The 25251-nt window shown below is 38.4% G+C and overlaps 1 protein-coding gene across 2 annotated transcripts; it reads left to right on the top strand.

The window, feature by feature from the left end:
* The first annotated feature begins 2979 nt into the window (after window positions 1–2979).
* Window positions 2980–24261, top strand: Tmem64 (transmembrane protein 64). 2 transcript variants are annotated; one of them, XM_074068811.1, is made up of 4 exons: window positions 2980–3978; window positions 18486–18641; window positions 22047–22218; window positions 23793–24261. In XM_074068811.1, exons 1-4 carry the CDS (start codon window positions 3190–3192, stop codon window positions 23894–23896), a joined length of 1221 nt encoding a protein of 406 aa, XP_073924912.1. In that variant the 5' UTR covers window positions 2980–3189; the 3' UTR covers window positions 23897–24261. The 2 variants fall into 2 exon arrangements, with proteins under 2 accessions (XP_073924912.1, XP_020032097.2); XM_020176508.2 differs by having other exon boundaries at window positions 2981–3978; window positions 22047–24261.
* The last annotated feature ends 990 nt before the right edge of the window (window positions 24262–25251 follow it).

Below are 25251 nucleotides of genomic sequence, written 5' to 3'. Positions count from 1 at the left end.
AAGATACCCCTTTATTTCACTGTGTTTTCATTCTACTAGAGGAGCTGGACAGTAATAGTATAAACATACAATGCAACTTCAGGTAGTGACAAGTGCTATGAAGAAAATAAGCAGTATCACAACTCTGATGTAGATGGGAGTCTTTTAGAAGTCCTGTCTGAGGAGATGACAATAGAATTTAAAATGAATAAGGAGGAGGAAACTAAAATTTCTAAGGCCAAGGGAAGACTGTTAAAGAACAGAGATCAGCAAGGGCAGAGTGAAAACACTCTGTAGGATAGACAAGGAGTTAGGTTGTATCCTAATGCAATCTAAGAGTTTTAGGCTGAGCATGGTGGGCTAGTATATGTGGATTAAGACACATTTGATTTCTAACTGTAAAATACAATTTTCACCATCCTAGGAAAAATAAATTGTAGAGAAATAAGAGTGGAAATGTTCCATTGCAGTTTGCATTTTCTGGCCAGAACTCGCAAGCCAAGAAAAGATAGATAGTGTTTTGCATGGCAGTGGCACTGTAGAGATCAGGATAAGCACCTGAATCAAGAATGGCTCATTCACAGACTGGCTGGCAGCCTGTGAGGTGGTTTAGGGCTAAGGATTCTGTACTTGGATTATACTCCTCTGAAATGTAGACTAAAGGATAAGAAGAGAATTAGAGAGTGGGTTGTATGAGAATTGATTAGGGATAGAGAAGAACAGAGACTCAATGTTCTCTAAGGAAAGAGGTACCTGGGTTTCTAATAGTTAGTCATAGATACCCTCTTTCTTCTAAGTAATGTAATCTTTGAGTTTCTCCTTAATAGCACCAGAATATAACAGGCACATTAATGTCTCAAGATTTAATTCTTATACCACTTTTCACTCACACCAGTCAAGAGTGATAAAGATCTGATCTTTATCACTCACATTTCAGTGGCATAAAACAATTCCTCAATGACTTTACATGTCTATTATGAAGTAGTTAGTATTCTAGTCTTCCCTTCAAGACCAAGAATGATAGAGCACACATTCTCTGGAATATTGTTGACTGCCATGGCAAAAAGCAAGAGAGTTCTAGAAGGTCTTGCATTATCAATTAAATGCTTGCATGCTCACAATTCATTGACAGAATGTGTCAGGTAACTCAACACAAACAGGAGGAGGCCAGGATATACAATTACACTATGCACACAAAAGGAAAGAGGAAGTATTTGGCATACCTACTACCATTCAATCATCTATAACCATGTTTTTAACTGCTGCTTGTGCACCAATATCAAAATTTCTCAGAGTGATGACCACTTTAACTCTGTATCTGTATGTTCAACCACCTAGTAGAATACCACATTTAGATGGTATCATAGATACTCGGGTCTCATATATCATGACAAAGCTTCATTTTTCACACAAAGTTTTTGTATTCTCTCTTGGTCAGTGGCTCCATTATCTATTTACTATCTAAACCCAAAAACCGAGATGTTATCCTTGATTTCTTCTCCTTCTCTTTTAAAACCTAATCAATCATCAAGCCATGAATACTTTTCTATAATTTATCCTTACTCTACTAAGTCCAGAACTACCACCCTAATAAACCAACTTATAGATTTCTGCCCAGGCAATTCTATTAGGATTCTGTCTGGTTTTTCTGACTTCATTTTTTCCCCTATAAATTTCAATCATTTGAACATTGCTTCTTAGATTAAATAATGGGCCCACCTTAAAGAAATTTAAAGTTTAAAGAGGAATACAGTGATGTAAACAAAAAATTACAACACAATGGGACAACTGTGGTAATAGCTATGTAGGAATGTAGTGTGGGAGAGAAAATGAAATACCAAGTTGGATGTGATGGATATAGGAAGTAGCATGGGAAGCTTCTACAGAGGAAGTGAAACAAATTAAATGATGAGGGAGCAGGAGCAGAAAAACTGAAGGACACAGCATGTGTGTGGCACCTTGTAGGGACCCTATCTGACTCAGTCAAACTAGAGATGAGGAAGGATGCTAAGGAAAACACCATGAAGGAGTAAGCAGGTGTCTGATCAGCAATAACCCAAAAGTGGTCAGACATTTGGAGAAACACCTCTACGCGAGACCATACTTTTAATTATGGATTCCATCACGTAGTAAACATTTATTGAAAACCTATTTCAGGCACGGAGCTAATCACATTATTTTATTTAGATCTCACAACAGTCTTACAAGTTGTACTATTAGCTTCACTTGGCAGTCTAAAAAGAAACACAGATTCAGGGACTAATGATCAGTTACACAGCTGCTAATCCTCTTTTGTACAAGAGGTGTTATTTTCCAACCTACGCCGAGTTTGAAGTACCCACAAAAATTCCACCCGGATATGTCCAGAGGCTAAAGGGAGCTGGGGAACACTAATAAAAAAGGGACAATTAAGAACTTAGGAGCCACCTGATATGACTCCTTATCACATGTCCTTTCACGAATCTTTTCCAATGCTTCTAGTACAGTGCCCGGCACTAAATAACAGGACTTCCAGAGTGAGAAGGGACATTCCGTGAAGCGTGGCCCTTTATGCCCAATTTCTGCTCCTAAATAACTAAGTTATTAGCCCCTGGCTGACATAGTTATCTGGAGAAGCAAATCAAGGGGGGAAGGTGGGGTGGAGGACACTTAACAAGTCCTCCTCCTATCAGACACAGAACTCTTCTTCCCTTAGAGGGATGTGAGCTCCACAGAGCTGCCTGCCCGGATCCTAGGTATTGGACACAGATCCCAACAGCTGAGGCCCGGGATCTCAAGTCCGAGAGGAGAAGCGCGCGCCCTGACACACCAGGGAAGGCCGAGAGCGCGCAGCCCCCAGTTCTTGGGTCGGCGTCCTCAGCAGCCACCTCCGCCACCCCAGCCTCCCGCTGGGCGGACGCGGACGCGGACGCGGACGGCGCGGGACTCCTCGACCGGGGAGGAGCGTGCGTCACGGGGGCGGGGCCAGAACGCGGTCCGTGCCACCCCCGCGCACTGCGCCCCGCCCCCCGCGGCCAGCCCTTTTCGGCCGCGGGGTCCAGAGTTTCCACACTCTTCGGCAGGACATTCGCTCCGCCGCCATCTCCCGCCCTCCTCCCGAGCGGACGCACCGAGTGGAGGCCGGGCGTGCGGGCGCTATGGAGGGCTGCCGCCTGGCGGGCGCCGCGGTGGAGAGGCTGGCCGGCTGAGGGCCCGCGTGGGGGCCGAGGCATGCGGAGTCCCGGCGGGAGCCTACTCCAGGCGCTACCCCGATTCCTGCAGCTCGCCTCCCGTCCGCGCCTCGTCGAGCTGCCGGCCCGCGGGGCCCCGGCGCGGGCGGCGGGCGGGGGCGGCGCGCAGGACCGCCTTCCCCCCGGGGGCGGGGCGAGCGCGGCGGCGGCGGCAGCGGCGGCGGCGGCCTCGGGCGCCCTGCTCGGCGCCTATCTGGAGCGCCACGGTGCGCCCGCGGCCTCGGAGTTGCCGGCGCCGGGCGGGGCCTTGGCGGGCGGCCCCGGCGGCGTGGTGGTCGGGGTGGCCGAGGTGAGAAGCTGGCGCTGCTGCTGCCTCGGCAGCACCTGTTGGTGCCGGAGCCTCGTGCTGGTGTGCGTGCTGGCCGCCCTGTGCTTCGCTTCCCTGGCCCTGGTCCGCCGCTACCTGCAGCACCTCCTGCTCTGGGTGGAAAGCCTGGACTCGCTGGTGGGAGTCCTGCTGTTCGTCGTGGGCTTCATCGTGGTCTCCTTCCCCTGTGGCTGGGGCTACATCGTGCTCAACGTGGCCGCTGGCTACCTGTACGGCTTCGTCCTGGGCATGGGTCTGATGGTGGTGGGCGTCCTCATCGGCACCTTCATCGCCCATGTGGTCTGCAAGCGGCTGCTGGCCGCCTGGGTGGCCGCCAGGATCCAGAGCAGCGACAAGCTGAGCGCCGTTATTCGCGTCGTGGAGGGAGGAAGCGGCCTGAAGGTGGTGGCTCTGGCCAGACTGACCCCCATCCCCTTTGGCCTTCAGAATGCAGTGTTTTCGGTAAGTGATGCCCTGTTGGCCTTTCCCTGTCCAAGTCTGCGCTGGAGCTGTCTTGTGACCGCCCTGGGAGGGCGCCTCATCAGATAAGTAACCAGCGGAGACGTGACATTGACACAGGACTTCGGATTAGTTACTTTCCATACTACCCTGAGAAATTTACCCTACAAATAAATCCCAGCCGGGTTCTCAGTAGGAGACCCGACTAAAGAAATGTGAGTTTGGTTAAAAATGGAGAGTCCTTTTAACTTGGAGAGAGAGAGATGTGAATGAAAATTATAGTCTTTTTTTCCGTAGCAGCTTGGGCAGCAGTTGGGGAACAAGGCTTTACAGCCCTAGCTTTCTTCTTTTTTGCCTGCCTAAGTGCATCCAGCCTTTTGATTTAGAATTTTAGCGACGCGGGGCTGAAGGGCGTTTTTCAATAAACAGACTGTAGACTCCAGATTTTGGAGTCTCCTACATTTATAATAGGCCTTTTTTCGTCAAGTAATTTTACAGTAATACTATGTAAAGGAGAAAGTTCTGTTTATCTTTTTTTGGAGGAAATGTATTCCGAAATTACTGGGTGGTGTATAAAACAAAGCAGGACAAATAACTTTTTTGTTCAACTGGCATCTGTTTGTCTTCATTTTTATGCAGCTTCTAGATTCTTTTTGGTCCTTGAATGTATATATTATGCTTACTAGGTTTCCACAGCTGGTGTGCGTCTTTGCTTTAGTGTAGGAACATTGTTAGTGAGGACAACATCTGAATGGAAGAAAGGATTCTGGTCTTTACAAACTTAGGGGTTTAGGAACAAGTTACTAAGTCTGTCTGATTTCATTTTCCTCTTTTCTAAAGTGAAGGGGCTAAACTAGATTACTGGGGCTCCCAAGTCCAGTGACTAAACTACAGAGTTCATGTGGAGATTCCTAAGAACACAACCCTTCAACTGAAAGAAAACTGTATCCAAGTGAAGAGATACAACAGTAGTTTTGTATGGTCTCATCTTTTAAACTTCCATGTTTACACATCCCCCTATAATGTGGAATAGAAACATGAACCTTGACCCAACTTCATAATAATCACCTGTCCTAAGACTTTGAAAGATGGTTGTCACTAAGGAACTTGTATAGATTAATTCTGATAGTTCATTTTGTCCTCCAGTATAATGTGTATCGTTGTGCCTTTTCTTGTTCACCTACTATGTGCCAACTACTATCCTAGGCTCATACCATACACTATTAGTAAACCTTAAACCAGACTTCAGGGCTGGACCAAGTGACTCACATCTGTAATCCCAGATACTTGAAAGGCAGAGATAAGAGGATCAGGATTTGAGGCCAGCTGGGGCAAAAGTTGGCAAGACCCTATGTCAAAAACAAGCCAGCTGTGGTGGCACATGGCTGTGTCCCAGCTACTTGGGAAGCAGAGGTGGGTAGATCAAGGTCCAAGGCCAGCTTGGGCAAAAGCATGAGCCCTTACTTGAAAAACAAATGAAAGCAAAGTAGTATGTTTCAAGTGATAGAGCAAGGCCCTGACTTCAAACCCAGTACTGCCAAAAGTAAAACAAAACAACTAAGAAATAGCTCTGTAGACTAGCAGATGGTTTTCTACTAGTTAGCAGCACAGGGTTGGTGCTGTGGGAGCCCTGTTGTCTTAGAATTTGGTGCCCTTGTTCCATTTGCACATTCTGTTTGTCTTCAGTTTCTGTTGTAAATTGGGGAAAGTAGTGGTAACTTCTTGGTAGGTTTATTAAGAAGTCTATATAAGATGAATACATGCAAAAGTCTGGCTTACCAAAAATATCCTGTTGGCTTTTGTTGCCCTTTCTGTTGTTACTACTTAGGGTCACCTGGAGAGGAAATAATGCAGTCAAACTCTGATCTGTGGCCTGGTGTTAGGGTCTCAACCCATGGCTCTCTATTCATGGAATATTTGTTTGGTGCCTGCTGTAGTCATGGGTATATAGTAGAGATTTCTATTCATTGTTTGGCAGTAAGTAAGTTTTTCTTTTGATAGTACCTCATATACTAAATATATAAGAAGTTGTACTTTGTACTTGGAATTTAAGATACTCCTGTAGTTGAAACTGAGCTTGAGAAGGGGCAGGCGACTTTGATTTGGGCATCATGGGGTCAGGAGAAAAGGAGGAAAAGAAAAAGAAAAACACCTATTGAAGTAGGCATTAGTGTCACTGTTTTTCTAAGAAAGAATTGGAGACTTACCTATCCAGAAACTTGTACAGTCACTCACCTACCAAGTGGCAGAGTTGAGATTTGAACCAAGAATCAGCTGTAGAGCATTTCTAATTGTACTGTTCCTGCTCAGAGCCATAAGTAGAGTGAGTTGTGAAGCCGCTGGATATTACATTGTTTTCATCCTGTTATTCTGATCTGTCTGCTAACAGAAGTGGCTCTTTAAACCAAAACAGTTTCCAATGAGAAAAAAAGAAAGGGTAGTTTAGGCAGAGGTTAGTTTTAGTCTGACTTTGCTTTTTGCCTTCTAGAACTTCATTCCTTCACCCTTCACCTTAATACCCCTCTGAGGCCCACAGCTTCCCTCCCTGCCTTTGAAATAATCCTTTTGTTTTGTTTTCAGATTCGTTAAAGCTCATTTTCTCAATGCCCATGATTTTAAAAATTACCTTAAAGAGGAAGTTAGGTATTAGTGGTTATAAGAAGCATAGTCTTTGGAAATAGTCCTTATTTGGCCCCTGCTGTGTGACCTCCATGTTTCCTCATTTGTAAAATATGGTAGAGTGTTAAATGAGCTAATGCAATGAAGGCATTATTAGCCTGGTATCGTCACTTTGTACTAATTGCTAGCTACTGGTTTTATTAGTGGTGGAGGTACTTGTATTTACATATTAAAGTCAGGAGCTGATTGTAAAAGATGAATATGTAGAAGGAAAGGAGCTTTTCTTATCTATTTTTGTTTGTTTTTTGGTTTTGGTGGTACTAGTGGTTGAACTCAGGACCTCATGATTGCTAGGCAGGTGTACCCCTAGCCCATTCTTACCTATTCTTAACTATAATTCTTTCCTTCTCCCATGTGTGCTAGGAAGGGATTAAACAAGCTGACACTCCACTTCTGAAACTCTCAAAATAGAAAATATTACTTTATAGTATTAGTTCTTAAGCCGTAAAAAGTATAATTCAAGTACATATTTAAGTTTTTCCCTTTTAAAAAAATGTACTCTGGGAAATAAAGCTTTTTTTTTCTTAATGTTTAATGAAATCTTTTATCTCAAGATTTTAAGACCAGTAAATCTTGCTGCTCATTAAAACAGGTTGCTACTGTTCTTATCTGGACACATCTAAGATGACCATTACTGCTCTCTTACTAGATTAGTCAAAATAGGCCAAATTACATGGCTAAAAAGCAAAGGTTTATTTTTTTCTGCTTGACATGAGTGCCTGTCAAACTTTGTTTGGGGAAAGGGTCCTCTGTTTTATGTCATTTTTAGTCTGGGATTCAGGCTGACAAAGCCACCAGCTTGCACTTGGTTATGGTGAATAGTGACTAGTATTATGGCTTTTAAAATTTCCAGCTATAAGTAATCTCACTTCTTACTGGCCTGAACAAATTACGTTGCCACAAGTAACCTCAAAGGGGTGATGGGTGTGACAGGAAGGAGAGAGAACTGGAGCATGGTGCAGACTTAATGACTGGGACTTGACAACTGCTCTTTCATCCCCCATGTGTAGTCATTGCTTAAGCCCTGTGGATTCTGCCTCCTGACTTCAGTCCAATCCACTACCACTGCTGTTGTTCAGGTGTCTTAACATCCCACTAGGTCTCCCTGTTCTTCCAGCCCCAGGTTTTCTTACCTTTACCCAAAAAAGAACTTTCTAAAATGCACATAGGATCTTCAAATGAGTTTTCTTTTCCCCTTAGGATAAGTTTTATTTACTCTTGGACTTCCCTTGATAGCATCTCTCTTGCCAACCCATGATTAATTGCTGTATGCTCTTTGATGTGCTAATTTATTTGATCCCCAGCATCCTGAGATAGACATATTTTTTAAACATTGCAAGTGAAAATTCTGTCTGTAGCCTTGAAACTTCAGGCTTTGTTTTTTTATAAATTTCTGAAAAAAGGAACTCTGGATCCATAAGGGATTGTTGACACACGTGTAGAAGATGAAGTCCTTAAAGAGTAAAGCCATCTAGAAGAAGTCTGTTGATAATAGCTAAAAATTGACAACATTGACAAGCATAACATCTCATCCTGTATTTAGTAAGCATTAACATGTCCTTGTGAGGTCCACTCTATGATGTTCTTAGACATCTACATTTTAATGTTACTTCTAGTAAAATATTGTCTTTGATCCCAATATATTACTGGTTTCTATGGGTGACAAAATTCATACTAGTGCTTGTAATTTCCAAAGGAGTCTGATGTTATTGTTGTTAGGTTGCTTGATAGGAGATCCTAAACATCTTTCTCTTGACTTTGGTTAAAGAAAAATTCAAAAATTCCAAAGATTCTGGTTGGTTCCTTCTCTTAAAAAATCTGCATGGAAATTTGTTTTCAGTCACCCTTAAATCTTCAAAATCTAAAATAAAAAACTAAAGGATAATATGAAAGATGCTCTTATTACCAATTGCAGAGCTAGGGATAGTACATAAGTGATAACTCTCTGGTTTTCGCTTAAGAGTGGGTGTCGCTTAAGAGGCAGACTTGTAGACAGATATTACAAACTTGAACTCTTAGACTTGATTCTAACATTTCCTTTGTCATCTTGTGTAGATATGGTTACTCTTTTGGGCCATACTTTCTGTTGTACATTGTGTTTCATAATGCCTGCTGTAACGCTGTGGTACAACACACTTTGCTCATCATTTATTTACTATTTCCATCCTCTGTATTCCAAAATGAGAACATTGGAGTTCAGTTTTTTAAGAATTTAACAAATATCTTTATTGCCCATTCTAAGTATTAGGCACTGTTGTCTTATGCATGTATCACTTATTTAATGCTCATATCAACCTTAATCCTCATAGTTTGAGGCAGTTGAGGCACAAAGTGGTGAAGTAATTTGTCCACCAGCATATGGTTAGTACATGGTTAAACTTAATAGTTTATCCTTGGTACTGGTGTTAATCCAAGAAGAGCTGGGTTTCTCAGAGTCCTCCTCGTTCCAGCTGTGGAATGCTTGTCCTAGACTGCCTTGCATATCAAGGCCTGTGGAGGACTACTCACGTCAGTCTCTATGTAAGTCTCTACATAGTTTAGGTAGCTGTCATCCACAGTCAGTAAACTACAACCCAGTGTTGTGTGGTACAGATGCTAAGAATGGTTTTCCACTTTTTCAGTGGTTTTGAGAAAATATCAAGAGAATTATATGAAAGCCAAGTTTCAGCGTCTGTGAATCATGATGTTGCTGGAATACATGCAGTTATGCTCTTTCACGTATGTGCTGTCTGTGGCACTTTTACACTAAAACAGCCAAAGTTCAGTGGTTGAGACAAATCCTGTGCCTGAAAAGCCTAAAATATGTACTTCCTGGCACTTCATGGAAACTGTTTGCCAACTTTTGTATTGGAGTCACTGCAACAAAATAGTCACTAGGCCTGAGCCCCTGCAGTTGCAGGAAGAGGCCCTTAAGTTTTCACATAAATCATATTTTAACTTTTTAGCAAAATTTTTTTATTTTTATGTTTGGGGTTTTTTGTTTTGTTTTTACTTTTTTACTATATTATTGTTGTACTAGGGGTACATTATGACATTTACAAAAGTTCTTACAATATTATCATAGTTGAATTTACCCCTCCATCATTCTCCTTTATTCCCCCTCCCCCATTCCTAGAATAGTTTCCATTTTCATACATGAATACATACTATATCTACCATAATCACCCTCCTACACCCTTTCCTTATGTCCTCCCCTTTCCCAATGGAACAAACCCCCAGACAGGACCTGTTTTACTTCTTTTTCTCTGTTTTTGAAAAAAGCATTTTTGTTTGTTTAAAATAGCTATACAGGGAGTTTCACTGTGACATTTCCATGTATATATGTATTATAACCTGAATTGGTTCATCCCCTGTATTTTTCTCCTTTCTGCCTTAGTTCCCTTCTCATGGTGATTTCAACAGGTTTAAAACTTCTATATTCATTCTTGTATATAAAATATATGCATTGTGTATAAAATACAAACAAAATAAAAATCAGTAAATTTAAAAGTGGAAGGCATTGGCCATCACTGTGGCTCACTTTTCCATGGAACTGCTCCAAGAAATGTCTGTTACCCAACTGTCAATTACTTTGGCTATTTGTATGAACCCACAGTCGGTTAGAAACAGCAACAGAAATTATTTTGGTTTGATTTTGAGTGAAGGGCCAGGAAGCTGTGAAACTGGTACTGTCTGAAGTATTGACAGTGAAAGATGTCCCTGTAACATGAAGCAGATAAACTATTCTTTTTTTGGGGTAGCGAGGTTTGTACTCAGGGCCTCTTACTTGCTATGCAGGCATTCTACCACTTGAGTCAATCTGCCAGCTGCTATAACTCTTCTTGAATAAATTTTTCTTAAGATATTGCATTTACTTATCAAGAAGAAGATAAGGTACCTTAGTAATTCAGTTCAAAATTGAGCTGAAATTTGTTACAATTAGTTTTTTGCAAGTAACTCTGGGCCTCAAGAATGATAAAGTCTTAACCGTAACCTTGGGAACATCTAGTTCTGCTTCAGCTCCTGTGTGGCCTTGCTGGTCATTTAATGAGTCTGGGCTCCAATTTTTGTTATTTGTAAAATGAGAAAAGTTAGGCAAGGTCTCAGAGTTTGCTTTCTAAAAAGTAAATGGTTTGAGCAAGTTTAACATTACCCATTTGCCCCCCTAAACAGTTTAAAGATAACATGTTTTGTAAAATATTTGTTTTCTCATTTTATTAAATTCTTGCTCTGTACCGTGAATATAGCTATAAATTCAGATAAAGAGAATAAGCTGCAATGCTTTGATTGCACCAGTGTTTCAGATGATTCTTCTTGTAATTAAAGTACACAGTTTAGCAAGAATAGAAAGGTAGATTCTTTGGAGTAGCTTGATGTCCAACTCTGAAGGATTAGACAGGATGACAGCCACGTCATCTTAGCCCCCACCCTCAGATCTCACAGTGTCACAGCACTGTTGACTATTAATTATTTCCTTGAAACTGTTTCCTCTTCCTTTTACTCTTCAGCTTTCATCAGCTTCTGTGGTTTCTGTGTGTAGTGTATAGGCTTACAATTCACAAATCTTTATCTAGCATTGTATACAGTGTCTTAATACCCCTTCCTGGGTTTAAAAAATGCAAAAGCATAGAGATTTTATTAAAACTTATTTTAACGGTATCTGTTTTTTTCTTTTTACATTACAAAATTAGTGCTCATTGTAAAAGACTTTGAAAAGTTCAGCACATAGAAAACGATCACTAACATTTTAGTGTTTATCTTTCTAGTCTTTGCATTTTCGGATTATATTTTTCTTTCATAACATTGTGAGTGAATGTTATAAATGATTTTCATGGCCATCTTTTACTTGCTATAATGCACATTTTGTCATATACTACAATATGACTTTTAATGACCAAACAGCTGTGGTTTTCTATCTTTGTATTTTTTTTATTCCTGCTTCAGGCTAGGTCTTATATGTAACAGGCATTTTGGTTGAATGAGTAAAAATAATAAACCTATAGTTTATTAAACTGTATGAAGAAGAGCTTTTCATCTGTGTTCCAGTGCTTATATGTAATAAGATGTGCATTTTCCCCCCTGGGAGGAAGATTCAATGTGTGTCAACACATAGGTGATTCTAAAATGATCTCTGACTCCCAAATTATTGGGGAACCATTAAATGCAGTTCCTAATTTAGACATATTGTAATGATAACAAATTTTGTATGTTTGAAGGTGTTTTTTTCATTGTATTACTGTCAGTAGTAACTGCTTTACCCTGAAGCTCTGTCTAGCTGTTAGAATGGGGTCTTTTGGAGCACACCTTTTTCTAGTGGGAAGTTTTTTTTCCGATATTCTGAGGGTTGCTACCTAATGAGAGCATCTTAGCCTTGACATGAGGTTCAGCAGTTTTTAGTTTTCATTCAGTATTCATCCAGCCGATGACTGATAGGTCTACTGTGAGCTAGGTGCTATAGATATAGATGCTAGAGGTAAATAGCCATGAAAAAAAGCAAATTTTGCTGATAATGAATTCATTTCTATGTATAATATTTTTTCTGTGTGTCAGGGCAGGCATGTTTGCAGTTTCTGAATAGCCAACTGCTAATGGATTTATCATCTCAACCTGTTTATAAACTAACAACAGTGGATACTCATCACATTTATAAAGAAAACAATTTTTATGTGATACATTCAACTTCTAGTCAGCATTTATTTAGCACCTAATGTTCACTAGGCCTTGAGCTAAGGTCTAGGAACATAATGGAGAACAAAAAAAGACAGGTTGGTCCCTCAAAGAAGTTGTAGTCTGGACCAGGAGCAAACAGATACTGGACCTTAAATTGTTACCCATTGTGAGGGGAGAGAGGTACAGTGTTCCATCACAGCCCTTGAGAGCACTTCTTATGCTGGCTGGGGCATCATGGACAGTTTCTAGAGTGTCAATGACTGCAGTGAAAGACAGTTGTCTTAGTAAAGGGAGTGGGAAGAAGCATATAAGTGTCCTTGCCAGAAGGAACCATGTACAGAGGCCCAGAGAGAAGAGAGCAAGGAGTGTTCTAGTAACTTGGAGAATTTTGATGTGACTGGAACAGAATAAGATGGTCAGAGGCCAGACCTTGAAGTACTTTTCAGGATTAGATTTGCATTTTAAAATTATTTCTGCAGCATTTAGCATAGATGATGAATGAGGTTATCTGTGGCTCAATCCTGGAGACTAAATTGGAAGAGGTGGTGGATAGATTCCTTAGAAGTTTAGGTGCAATCAGGAAGACACATAGGTTATTGAAGGTAGGAAATAAGGAAAGGAGCTGTGTGTCTGACTTCTGAGGTTTTCAGCTAGGGTAACTGAGATTGGGGACACAGAATAACATGAAGAGGCAGTTGGGTAAGGAAAGGAATGAGCAGGTAAAACTTTCCTTAAGCCGGTTTTAAAATTTTCATTTTCCTGAGAGTGAAAAATTAGTTACCATTTCAGAGTTCTTTCTCTCTCTTTCCCAACTTTTCTGAAATGTTGATGCTATGTATTTTGGGGACATACGCAAGAAAAACAGTGAATAATAATTAGATGTAAAGAACAAACTAGTTAATGTTAATTTCTTTCGACTGCTTTTTCCTTGTCATTCTAGAGGCTTGCAATATTTTTTCTATATGATATTAAATATATTTTAGGTAGAATTACAAAATGCCATAATAGTAATTTTGTCAACAAACAACATTCTAAATATACGATCCAAAAAACACAACTATGCAGGAAGGTATAGTTTGCCAAAACTAATAATAGATTACAGAGTTACAAGCTGGAAGTGTGGCTCAAGTGGTAGAGTGCTTGCATGGCATGGCCCTGGGTTTAACCTCCAGTACTGTACCAAAGAAAAAGAAGAAGTAGATAATAGATTCACAGAGATAAAATTTGAAAAATCGAGAGCTTTTGAATACAGATTGCCTTTGTATTGTTTCTTACATTTGTGTCAAGGTATTACATGTAAAAATGATGGAGTGTCTAGGTGGTTAAAGTTAGTAAAGCCATGTGTCAGAACATCTGTAAATGCAGAAAGTGTGGCACTGGGACAGAGTTCCCCAGGAGCTAGCTGTACTTTATGTTGTGCCTGAGAAGAATGCAGGTCCCAGGTTTGGTCCGCATGGAAAATATCTAGACTATTGTCAGGTCTAAATATGTTCAGCAGTGAATCAGCTGTTCTTCAGAATTGAGAAGACTTTTTCTTCCTCCTTCCATTTTCTCCCCAGAATGATACTGCTTTGATTTCAGCATTTATTTGGTATAATGGCGCAGTAATGTTTTACGTTAACCCCTACTAACCCAGATAGTGAGTTGCATCTCCAGGTAAATCACAGTCCTTCTGGGGATAAGAGTATGTATATGGGGCAGTATTTGCCATCCTTAGAACTCTCATTGCTGTATCTCCTGATTGTAGACACTAACCAGCAGGATAATGTTGATACCCTAGGCTGGGATTTCTGCAGGTTCATTGGATTTGGACAACAGTTCCTTTGTCAAGATGGTAGGGTCCTGTAGGCAGGAATTCCAGTGGGATTGCTTCATACTTATTATTTCTTTCTGGAAGGTAGAACAAGGAGACAAAAATTTAAAATTTGGTAGGTGAGGGCTTACTTGGGAAAGAAGATTGGGGGAATCATTTTGGGAATAAGTACTCTAAATTCTGTCTGTCAAGACTAGTGCTAGGTGGAAGTTATAAGTAGGATTTTGGCTTATAGGAAACACTACATTAAAATAATTTTGAATCTGTCTATCATTAGTGAAGTTAAAAATATTTTAAAAATTGTGTATATTATTGTACTGTTACTCAGTCATCATGGAATACTTGAACAGTTCCTTGTTCAGTCATTTAACACTTCAGCAAAACTGTTTACAATAATATCTAAGCTTAGGTTTTTGTTCCCTTTAATATACAGCTTTACAATAAGAAAATGTATGTAAATAATAACAACTTTTTTCCCTAGGATGATGTTTGGCCATGAGAGCTTTGATAAGCTTCTCCTTATGAATTGGACAATAGTCATGTTAAAGAGCTGAGTGTCAGAGATGGTTCAGATTTGTGAAATTGTTTTAATATTTCCATTTGGATATCATTGTCATCTGTTACTGTCAATTATGTGTTCTGTTTTGAGATGCTTCATTATATTTAAACTATGGACCGAAGTTTCAAACCCTGACATTTAGAATGTAACATTAATATTTATTTTAATAATAACTTCCATCATAATAATTTGTATGAATCACAAGATAGAATTTTAATAATTCATATTTGTCATATTTGCTAGTTATATACATTTGACCTATTTATTCTAATGAAAGTTTTCTGCTCTTGTAAGTAGATTCCTCAGCAATTTTCCTCTGAGCTGAGAGGCTTACTCTTTATCCAAGGCCCTTGACAAGTATCACCCTACTTACTTTTCCTGTCTTTACTTTGCATGTTCCTCAAACAATTCTGCTAACTTCTCTAATATGCCCACACTTTCCCCTGCTACATTGTTCTTGTTCTTTCTCTTCCTAGAACATTTACCTTCCTCATCATACCCATCTTTGTTTGCCAAGCCTATGCTTAGTTTTTAGTGCCGCTTTTCCACAGTTTCCCTTTTGCCCTCACTTAATACAAATAATTTTAATTCCTTTCTACTGTTTAATGCTCTGCACATAGTCCTTCTCAGGGCTTCTTTTCCTATGTCTGAGGTACCCTTCAAGGGTAGGTGTTGCATCTTACTTTCCATCTCTGTCCAGCACCTATTGGAGCATTTTGCATGAACAGTTATTAAGTCAGAGGTTGTTAAGGTGAATTGTTAGCCACTGATTGCTATAATACTCCTTACAAATCAGCATGCCACATCTCCAGTTCATCTGTGAATAGCAATGAATATCCTTTTAATGAAATTATGATTTGCATGGTTATTAGCTTAGATTATAGTTACAGAATAACTGTCTATAGCTGATTAAAATAACAGATTTTAAAGTTAGTTTTTAAAAAGTTTATAATAAAGTGTCTGATAGCTTTCTTCCATACCAGTAATTTGGAGGTATGGAGAGGTTATTTTCAAAATTAGTAGGAGTAATAATAACAATAACATGAAATGCTCAGAAATAAACTAAGAAGAAATGCATTATATATATGAACAAAACAAACCAAACTTTAGTAAAATGTATAGGAGAAAATCTTGAGTAATTACACATACATTTCTAGGGAAGACTGCTGAATATTGTGAATATTTCATCTCTGCCCAGATTAATTTGTATACTTGCCGTAATCCTAATAAGAAATTTACTGTTTTTTTTTTTCTTTTTCTTTTTGAAAGAAAAAGTGATCTGAAGAGTAAGTAGTGAGTTGTGGCAATTTGAAAAAGTAATGAAGGCGGGGCTGAAGGGAGTAGGAAATTCCTTGCTATATATTAACTGATAATCTTCACTACAGTTTTGCTTTCAGTAAAAGATTTGACATCGGGATGGCCAGTAATAGCTCCCATAACAGGCCCTTTTATATAAACAGCTTCATTTATGAGTCAATAGAGAAACTATTGATTATCTCATATATAATACTAGGAAAGTTGGCTACTGGGAAACAATAAGACTCAATTCTCACCTTTGATTTGAATAAATTAAAAAATGAATAGACTGGTAAATATTAAGATGGAAAATAATTAGAAAAAAATAGTTTAAAAACTACCAATGGAATCTATAAAGACTTTCTAAAACTAAAAGCAATGGAAAATCCAGAAAAAAGTAGTTAGTATTTGATAATATAGACATTTAGGAACCTTTGTATGTCAAAACATAAAAACATGAGCTAGATACACTGGTGCACACTTGTAGCCCTAGCAACTGGGGAGCCTGAGGTGGCAGGATCACTTGAGCCCAGGAGTTCAAGGCAACATAGTAAGACCATGGCTTGAAAGAAAAGGGGAAAAGAACAAAAAAACACCAGGGACACTTCAGGGGGAAAATGTATACTGCATGTTACAGGCCAGAGGTTATCTTTACTATAGAAAGAGCTCTTATGAATAAATAAGAAAAACATTTAATGTTCTGAGAAAAAAGGCAAAAATGAACAAATAAAACCATAAGGAAAAGGAAATAGAAAAATGCATGTAGAAAATTAGTGTCAATATCAGTGAAATAGTACAAATTAAATAATAATGAAATGATTTTTACCATATCAGACTACAAAAGACTGAAATTTACTGCTTAAAGTTAGTAAGAGTGCTTTGGACACTCTTATATTATTGCTGACATATAATTAGCATGAGCATTATGAAACAGACTGAAGTTTTTACTGTTGGAGCTAGTAATTCCATTCCTAGTGATGTGTCCTAAAGTACAGTCCTTTATCGCTGTGCAGCAGGTCAGTTCAAAATGTAGACAACAAACATTGTCCCATGGTTTCTGTGGGTCAGGAATCCCCTGCAGTGTGCCTGGGGCTTGTGACCCAGGTGCCCTCACAATCCACAGTCAAGTTGCTGGCCAGGACTGCTTGACTGGCAGAGTCTACCTCCAGGCTCTCCCTGGTTCCTGTTGTCAGGCCTCAGGGCTTTGCTGGTGACTGGCTGAAGAAATCAGTTCCTTTACATGTGGGCCTCTCGAAAAGGCTAACACAGTGTGGCAGTTGACCTGCTCGAGGAAGAGCTTAGAGGACCTTCTTTCTGTGAGAAGTGACTTCTCACTCCTTCTAAAGTCCATTTGCTAAGAAGTAAGCAGTAGATGGAGCCCACATTGTAGGGGAAAGGCTCACATGACATGAATACCAGCAAATTGGGTCACTGGGGATATTTTAGATGCTCCCTTCCACACCTGTTAATATACAGAGGTTCTCACTATAGTTGTGTGTGTGAGTATGTGTGCTTAATAGCAAGAAAAAGAGTCACATAGACACAAAGGAAGCGATGCAGATTTTGTGGTTATTTTTATGTTACAGATGGGAAAATGCACTCAGCTCATTTCTCAACACTGAAATGCTGTTCCAGGGTTATCTGGATTTAGAGCACAGCAACTACACTGCCATTTAAGAATGCTTATGAGCCAGGAATAGTGGCACATTCCTGTATTCCTAGCACTGTGGGAGATGGAGTTGGGAGGATTAGATTCAAGGCCAGCTTGGGCAAATAAGTTAGCAGAGTCGATTTCAAGAACAAGGTGAGTATGGTGGTGAATGTCTACAATCCAAGCTACTAGGGAGGTGAAGGTAGAAGGATCCCATCTGAGGCTGCCGTGGAACTGTGAAACTGTATTTGAAAAAATAAAGCAAAAGGTCTGGGGTATGGCTCACATGGTACATCTGCTTGAAGCCCAAGGTCCAAGTTCAAACCCTAGCACTTCAAAAAAAGTACTTATGAGTACTTAATGATATGAAAGAGACTTAGAAAAATTTCCTAAAGTGATCTGTATGTGGATTTTATTTGTATGTAAAAAATAGTGCTCATGCAGTGGTAGAATAATAAGAGTATTAAAATTTTCTCTAGCCAGGGGCCAGTGGCTCACGCTTGTGATCCTAGCTGCTTAGGAGGCATTGATCTGGAGAATTGCGGTTCCAAGCCAGCCAGGGCAAATAGTTCATGGGACCCTATCTCAGCCCTTCACATAAAATAGGGCTGTTGGAGTGGCTCAAGGTGAAGACCCTGAGTTCAAACCCCAGTACTGAAAAAAAACAAAAAATTTTTTTTCTTTAAACTTTTATTTCATCCTAAATCTACAGCCTTGATTTATCTCCTTGATTATCGTTCTTTACGGTCAGAATACTTTGTATTTCAGCTCTTTCCATTCCCAAGAGAAACCATAACCAATACTTACACATTTTTGCATTAGTTCACTTGATAATGAATCATTCCCTTTAATCTGCTTTCTAGATTACTGATCTCTCATTACCCAACTATCTGATGGCATCTTCGGTTGGACTGCTTCCCACTCAGCTTCTGAATTCTTACTTGGGTACCACCCTGCGGACAATGGAAGATGTCATTGCAGAACAGAGTGTTAGTGGATATTTTGTTTTTTGTTTACAGGTGAGTTTAAAGCCAAGGGTTGTGTCTATCTCCCCCTACCCTTTTTTTTTCTTTTTATATTGTATTGCTGATTTAAACCTAATAGATTTCATTGAACATAATTTGAGGATTTTTCCTTTTTATATCTTTCCTTCTTTCAATACTAATTCATATGTTGATAATATTTTCTAATTGTATGGGTTTTTGGATGTATGTAGAACTGAACTGATACTTACTGAGAATTCTTTTTAAAAAGAATGATAAAAGTAGAATTTTTGCAGGGATTATTTTCATTCGAATTAAATAATGAATTTTCACCTTGATGGGCTTGCTTTTTGACATTTATAAAAGCCTATTTATTGTCCTTCACTAATTTTTTCCTAGGTGTGTATTTTCTTTAAATAACTAACATCTAGGTTTAGAGGTTTTGTTATATTTGGTTTATTTATATTAATATAGCATGCTAGCTAATAATGTTAAACTTCCTATGCATTGTATCTACAGTATGTGAGAACAGTGCTTATGTCCATCCCAAGGTAAAGATTCTCATGTACACTGCATTTTCAGATCAATTTTTAATATAAATTGAAGCATATTTTGTTTTTTCAGAAAAATGACTTTTGAAACATCTTTGCTTTCTTTGACATTATGCTGGAGTAATTAGAATCCTTCATTAGTAACTTACAGAGGATTGTCACCACTTGAAACTTTATATCTCTATGCATCTTAGTAAATTACTAAACTTTAATCAGTGGAGTTCCTGGTGCTTCTTCAATAAGAGGATCACCTTTAATCCAGTGATTTCTTATCCCTTTATTTGAGCTGGCAAATTTATACCTAAGATACTAGACAGCAAAGAAAAGACAAGTATTTCTTACCTGAGGCATTCAGCAAAAACAAAAATGAAGATTTATGCTTTGGTTTGATTTGTTGCTGTTACAGCTTAAATTTGTTTTAGGAAGCACTTATTGCAGCTTATACAATATATAAAGAAGAATAAAAAAGAAGGGGAAGAAAAAGAGAGAAACAGCATGGGAAAAATAGAGTGTATTTACAAGTTTCCTCTTATTTGCTGGAAGTTTCCCATGTAGCTAAACAGCCACCCACCTAAAGAGAAATATTATACCATCAGAAAAATTGAAGCATGACAAAATAGATGTTTGGAGGAAGCCACAACTGTATTCTCTCTCTCCTTTTCTTTTCCTTTTTTCTTTTCCACTGTGTAGCCTACTCTGGCATGAGACCTTTTGCTACAACTGTTCTTGTACTGACGTGCAACTTAGATTGTCTCTTTAGTTATTGTTTTCTACGTCCTATATTTTTCTGTTCCCACCAACCAAAACTCCAGTTCTGCATGAATCCAACTTTGGTATCCTTGGCACCTGTTCTTTTAGGTGCAGTTGTACCACCAAACAGGTAGGTAATCTTTCATTTCCCTGATCTCTAGGCACTGCCCCACATCCTCACTGCTTCCTCTGTTTTCTTACTCCCCTGCCGTTTCCTCAAAATAATTATCTTAAAGCTATCCTTACTCTTTTCCCAATTGTGATTCCTTCCTGAACTTCCCTCCTTTTTCTTAACAGGTTACTTTTCTTCTTCCTTAACAGAAGGGGATGAGAAGCAAACAGTTAGTTGTCTATACTTCCTGTTCCTGATTTTGTTTTTGCTTCTTGTTTCTTTTTAAACCAAGTTAAGGAAGAGAATAATGAGGGCATGTTGGAGAGGGTCAGTATAAATTGTCAGACCTTGGGAATCCAGAATAGCAGCTGAGACATCCCCATGTTCAGAGGAGAGTTTACCCTTGCTGGGGGCCTGGGCAAGTTTTTCACTGGGTCTAAACTTCATTTCAGAGACCTGCCCTGTCCTTCCCTCCAGCTGCTCTTAAGATCATCACTAACTTTGTCTCATTCAGGTGTACTTTCCAGTTCTCAATCTCACTTGACATTTTAGCCATTTAAGACTGCTGACTATGCCTTCGTTAATACAACTTTCTTCCCCTTGTTTCTTTAATACCACTGTCTTGATTTTTCCTCCACTGCACTCCCTCAACATACTTGCTTCTAATGCTTATCTTCTTTTTTTTCACCTCTTAAGTCCTTATTTCTGAATATTCTTGCCTAAGCTTTGTATCTCAGGCTGAAAACTTTTTCTTGGCAAATACAGCAACTGGTGGCTACTACTATATTTATTTGCATACCCGTCCCCTCCCCATACACACATTTTCCGCTCACCTCTCTCTCCATAGCTTCTGGCTCATTTTTTTTGAAATATTCTGAATGTCTCATAGGCACCTCAAAGTCACCATGACTTAAATAAAATTTAACATCTCATTCATACACATACCTAATCTAAGACAATAACACATTAGAGAAAAATTACAAGATTTAAAGCCCCATCTTTATAATATCTAAGTTACTTAGAATTTTACTGTAATGAGTATTCACTTAGTGGTACTCCTTCCGGGTTCCTCCTCCCTGTCCCACCCCCAGAGTGTTCTGGCCCTATCCCTCCCTTCCCTACCCCCTCAACACTTGAATTTAGGATACTTTCTCCAGTTTTTAATTAGGGTAGGGCGTTATGTTGCAGAATCAATTTTGGTTTGAGCTACCTTTGTAAACAACAACTGCTATATTTGTTCCAAACCTAAAGAACTGATTTGCAAATGAACTTTGGGGTAAAAATCATTTAGAAGATGTATACTGCTTAGATGGTGTGATGAATCATATTCCTATTAGACAGTAGGAAACTGAAGACCAAGTTTTTAAGGGACTTTCCTAAAATCACAATACGAGTACATGGCTAAACCAAAACTAGAATTAGCTTTCAGTTTAATCAGCATGATGCTTTCTCTGATACCCTTTGACTGCCTTTTAAAAAAATCATCATCATGTTTTCTTAAGTACAGAGAATTTCATGTTCCCAATCTTTTGTTAATTTCTTTTGAAGTGTATTGGCATTTCATTTCCTAAAGGGGTTCTTACACACTTTATTTTGTCTGCATCAGTTGGTCATTTGCAAATGGCAGTGAGTTTATTTCTAAACTCAGTTTTCTGAATTTAGAAGTACCTGTGGACATTTATAATTGTGGGAAGATAATTGTACCAATAAAGCTTGTCCTTTGAAGGGCACAAGTTTGACTTGTATCAATTAAACATCCATTTATTTGAACCAGAAGGGATGTATGTTCGTTGTGTGTTTACATGATACCATATAATAGTTTTTCATAGACTTTAACCTCTTCCCTCATGGGAAAAGCAACAAAGGAGAGAATAAATGATAACTGCCTAAATTACTTAAAAAGTATAACCTCTTACCTACCATATAAGAAACATCGTAGGTGAAGCATTTCTAAGCCAAACATTTATTGGTTTTGTTTCTTTTTTCTGTATATAATGTTGGCAACTAATACTTTGTTTTTATCCACAGATTATTATAAGTATAGGCCTCATGTTTTATGTAGTTCATCGAGCTCAAGTGGAGTTGAATGCAGCTATTGTAGCTTGCGAAATGGAACTGAAAACCTCTTTGGTTAAAGGCAATCAACCAAATACCAGTGGCTCTTCATTCTACAACAAGAGGACCCTAACATTTTCTGGAGGTGGAATCAATATTGTGTGATTCTTATGAAATGTGTGATTATCAAGAGCCTAGTGTGCTGTCCAGGGCCTAGCAGTCACTTTACTAGTGGGCAGACACAAATTCTATTTGTATTACGGCACAAGCGAAACTGACTAGTTTCTAAATTGCACAATTTTTTTAAAGCAAGAATCATTTTCTGGATGTGTAAATGTAAACGTAGATGCAATTTTGGCTGTACTTCTTTCTCATGCCTGTTATGGCCTGTAGGTCTGCACTTTAGTGTCTTTTGTTTTATTGCGGGCACTTATGAACAGAGTGATAACCCAGATACTTTTTTTTGCTGAGGGTCTTTATTTATAAGGTCCACGAATAGTTGTGTGCATCTCTTTTGCTTTATAAAGATGAGTAAAAGTATGCTGTTTAAATGTGTAATATTATTGGATGTTCTTCACTTAGTTAGTTTTTCCAGAAGGTATAACTGATATTTTTTGTTTTGTTTCATTGTTTCAAGTGGGACCACTTTGCTTCCCTTTCCTTGCTTGTTAGAAAACATGCTGACTTTCAGTTGAATGTATTTTCAAAAGCATCACATTGTTGCGGGGCCATTTATACCTTTCACACAAGCTTAAATCCTACATTGTGGGACTGAAGTGCTCTTAAGATACCTTTTTATTTTCACTGTATAATATGCAAAGCAAAAAGGGAAATTATTTAAGGGTGGTGACTCAAAATTAGAACTTCTGTTCTAATTTGATTACCTTGGCTTTATCCTTTTTAGTCTTTCATCTAAGGGCTGTCCCATTGCAATGTTATTAAAACATTTTATTGAAATACTTTTTTCCTTTTTATATTCATAATTAGGCTTTGAAATAAAGATATTCCTTTAAAATGGTGGGCTTGCCATCATTAAAGTTGTCACTCAGGTGGCCTTGTTTAATCAAAACGCCTTTTAAAAAACAAAACAAGCTTTAAAATCACATTTATAGTTCCATTGGAGTACTTATATACTTGTCCCCATAGTCTTCAGCTTTAAAAGTATAAATACAAGAATACGTAATGCCCAGATTTTGTATTGTTTGCCGTACTATAGGTAAGTTTGGTTTGTTTTTGGTACTTGTTTTCCTCTGATAAGACTCAGGAACTCTGAAATGTGAAATCAAGTGTCTCAATTCTTTCTCTTGTAGCATGAATAAAAGTGTATTTATGAATAGCACTTATGACTATAGAATACAATAACTCAGCATATGATTCATATGACGTATGTTCATTAATCACATTTATTTTTAAAATAGTTTAATTTTGAACTTAATGATTAGTTTTTTACAAAAAAGATTTTGACAGTAGTCAAATTTTGTAGAAGGTTTCTCTGTTTTGGGCATGATTATTCTAACTTATAGAAACCTCTCATTTGCCTTCTCATTAGGATAAAATCTTTGACCTGACTTAACTAAAATACAAAGAAATTCTTGAAATCAGATTATTTTAGTCTTAGCTAGAGATGAATTTGATTGTTTTAATGCAGAAGTTTTTGCCCTCTTCACATTATTTTCCTTTATTTCATGATGTGTAAATTCTCTTACTTTTGAACAACAGAAGACTTCAGTGCAAATATTCTGAGGCACCTGGATCTACAGCACATGACTGACCTCCAGATCCTTTCATTGCTGGTGGAAATACAGCATTGGAGTCTTAATTGACTATTTAGTGTTGTGAAAAACATGATCCCATGAGCAATACATTTGGTTTATTCATTTCTTTCTAACTTGGCAACATTTTCTTATGCTTCTTGTTGGTTTGTTTTTGTTAAAGGAATCATTTGAGATTACTGTTTTCATACTTGTTTTACACGTCATGTGTTTTTGAAGTGCGTTTATTTACTTAGCATTTGTGACTTGAATAAGTTCACCAAATGAATACCTTTTAGTAGTTTGTAATGAGTTCTTCCAAACGTTACACTTTGTCTGGTACTTGTACTAAATATGTAAAGGTAAAAGAGAAATAATTTTTCTGTATTCTGCCAATCATAATTTTATATAATAAATCATCCATTTTTTTCTTAAAATACTACTGACTATTGACTATTTCTAAATTAGTAATCTGTAGCTGTACTTTTACTGGGGGTTGTTTCTTACCTCCAGTAAACAACCCCATCCATTAAATTCATGCTGTTTGATAGGTGAACTTGGTTGCTGGGCATTTAGGGTGTCCTCACTGTGAACTGGGCAGAGCATTGCCATGCCTTGATCACTCCCTCTTTAGCCTTGCATCTCAGGCTTATGGCAAGAGCACATTTCTAAGGATGATTTCATGTTGCCTAAATATTGCCTCCAGTCATATATATTTATGAAGTGCCTACGGTCATGCATATTTATAGACATGTGTTCTGAATGTTTCATACTGTTTAAGTACAGAATAAAGTTGCTTTATATTTACTTGGAAAAGCATACATCTACCTAGTTTCCAAATCTGGTGAAAGTATGTTCAATTTTTAATTCTTTGAGCCTTTTTCTAGTGTGTTTTGTTTTAGTTTTTTTCTTTTTTTGGGTCTATTGTTAATGATTTTGTTTATTTTTGCCAAAGTTTGTTATGTAAATTAAAATAGTACCTCTTTAAAAAATGTATATAGTAAATTTAATAAGTGCTTTTATGTTCATTTTTATTTGATTATCTGATTTGTGAGATAACTTGAAATCTGTATTCTTTGTTTTGTGAAAATAATATTACCAAGTCTCTGTCACTAGAATGTTCATTTTGAGTATATATTCATAAGTGACTGGATTCATTCAGAGCCAGTTACACACCCACTGCATGCATTGTGTAACATGCTACAAACCTTTCTAAGGTCGCTTTCCCTTCTAAGGATAACTAGAAGACTATATGACACTTTCTTCCTTGTGAAGCTGTGAAGCTTAGTAGGTATTCCTCGTTGCCCTGAACTAAGTGGTTGAGGCATGCATATCCCCAGCATTACTGTGTTTGTTAATGTGCGATGGTGATTTGGACTCTTCTGGGGAGGGGCTCTGACTTAACATTTGTGAGTTATATCTGTGAT

The sequence above is a fragment of the Castor canadensis genome, chromosome 3 (genome assembly GCF_047511655.1).
Source record: "Castor canadensis chromosome 3, mCasCan1.hap1v2, whole genome shotgun sequence".
In the NCBI taxonomy this organism is placed as follows: domain Eukaryota; kingdom Metazoa; phylum Chordata; class Mammalia; order Rodentia; family Castoridae; genus Castor; species Castor canadensis.
The sequence above is the reverse complement of the archived record's forward strand: the minus strand, read 5'-3'. Positions and strand labels throughout refer to the sequence as shown.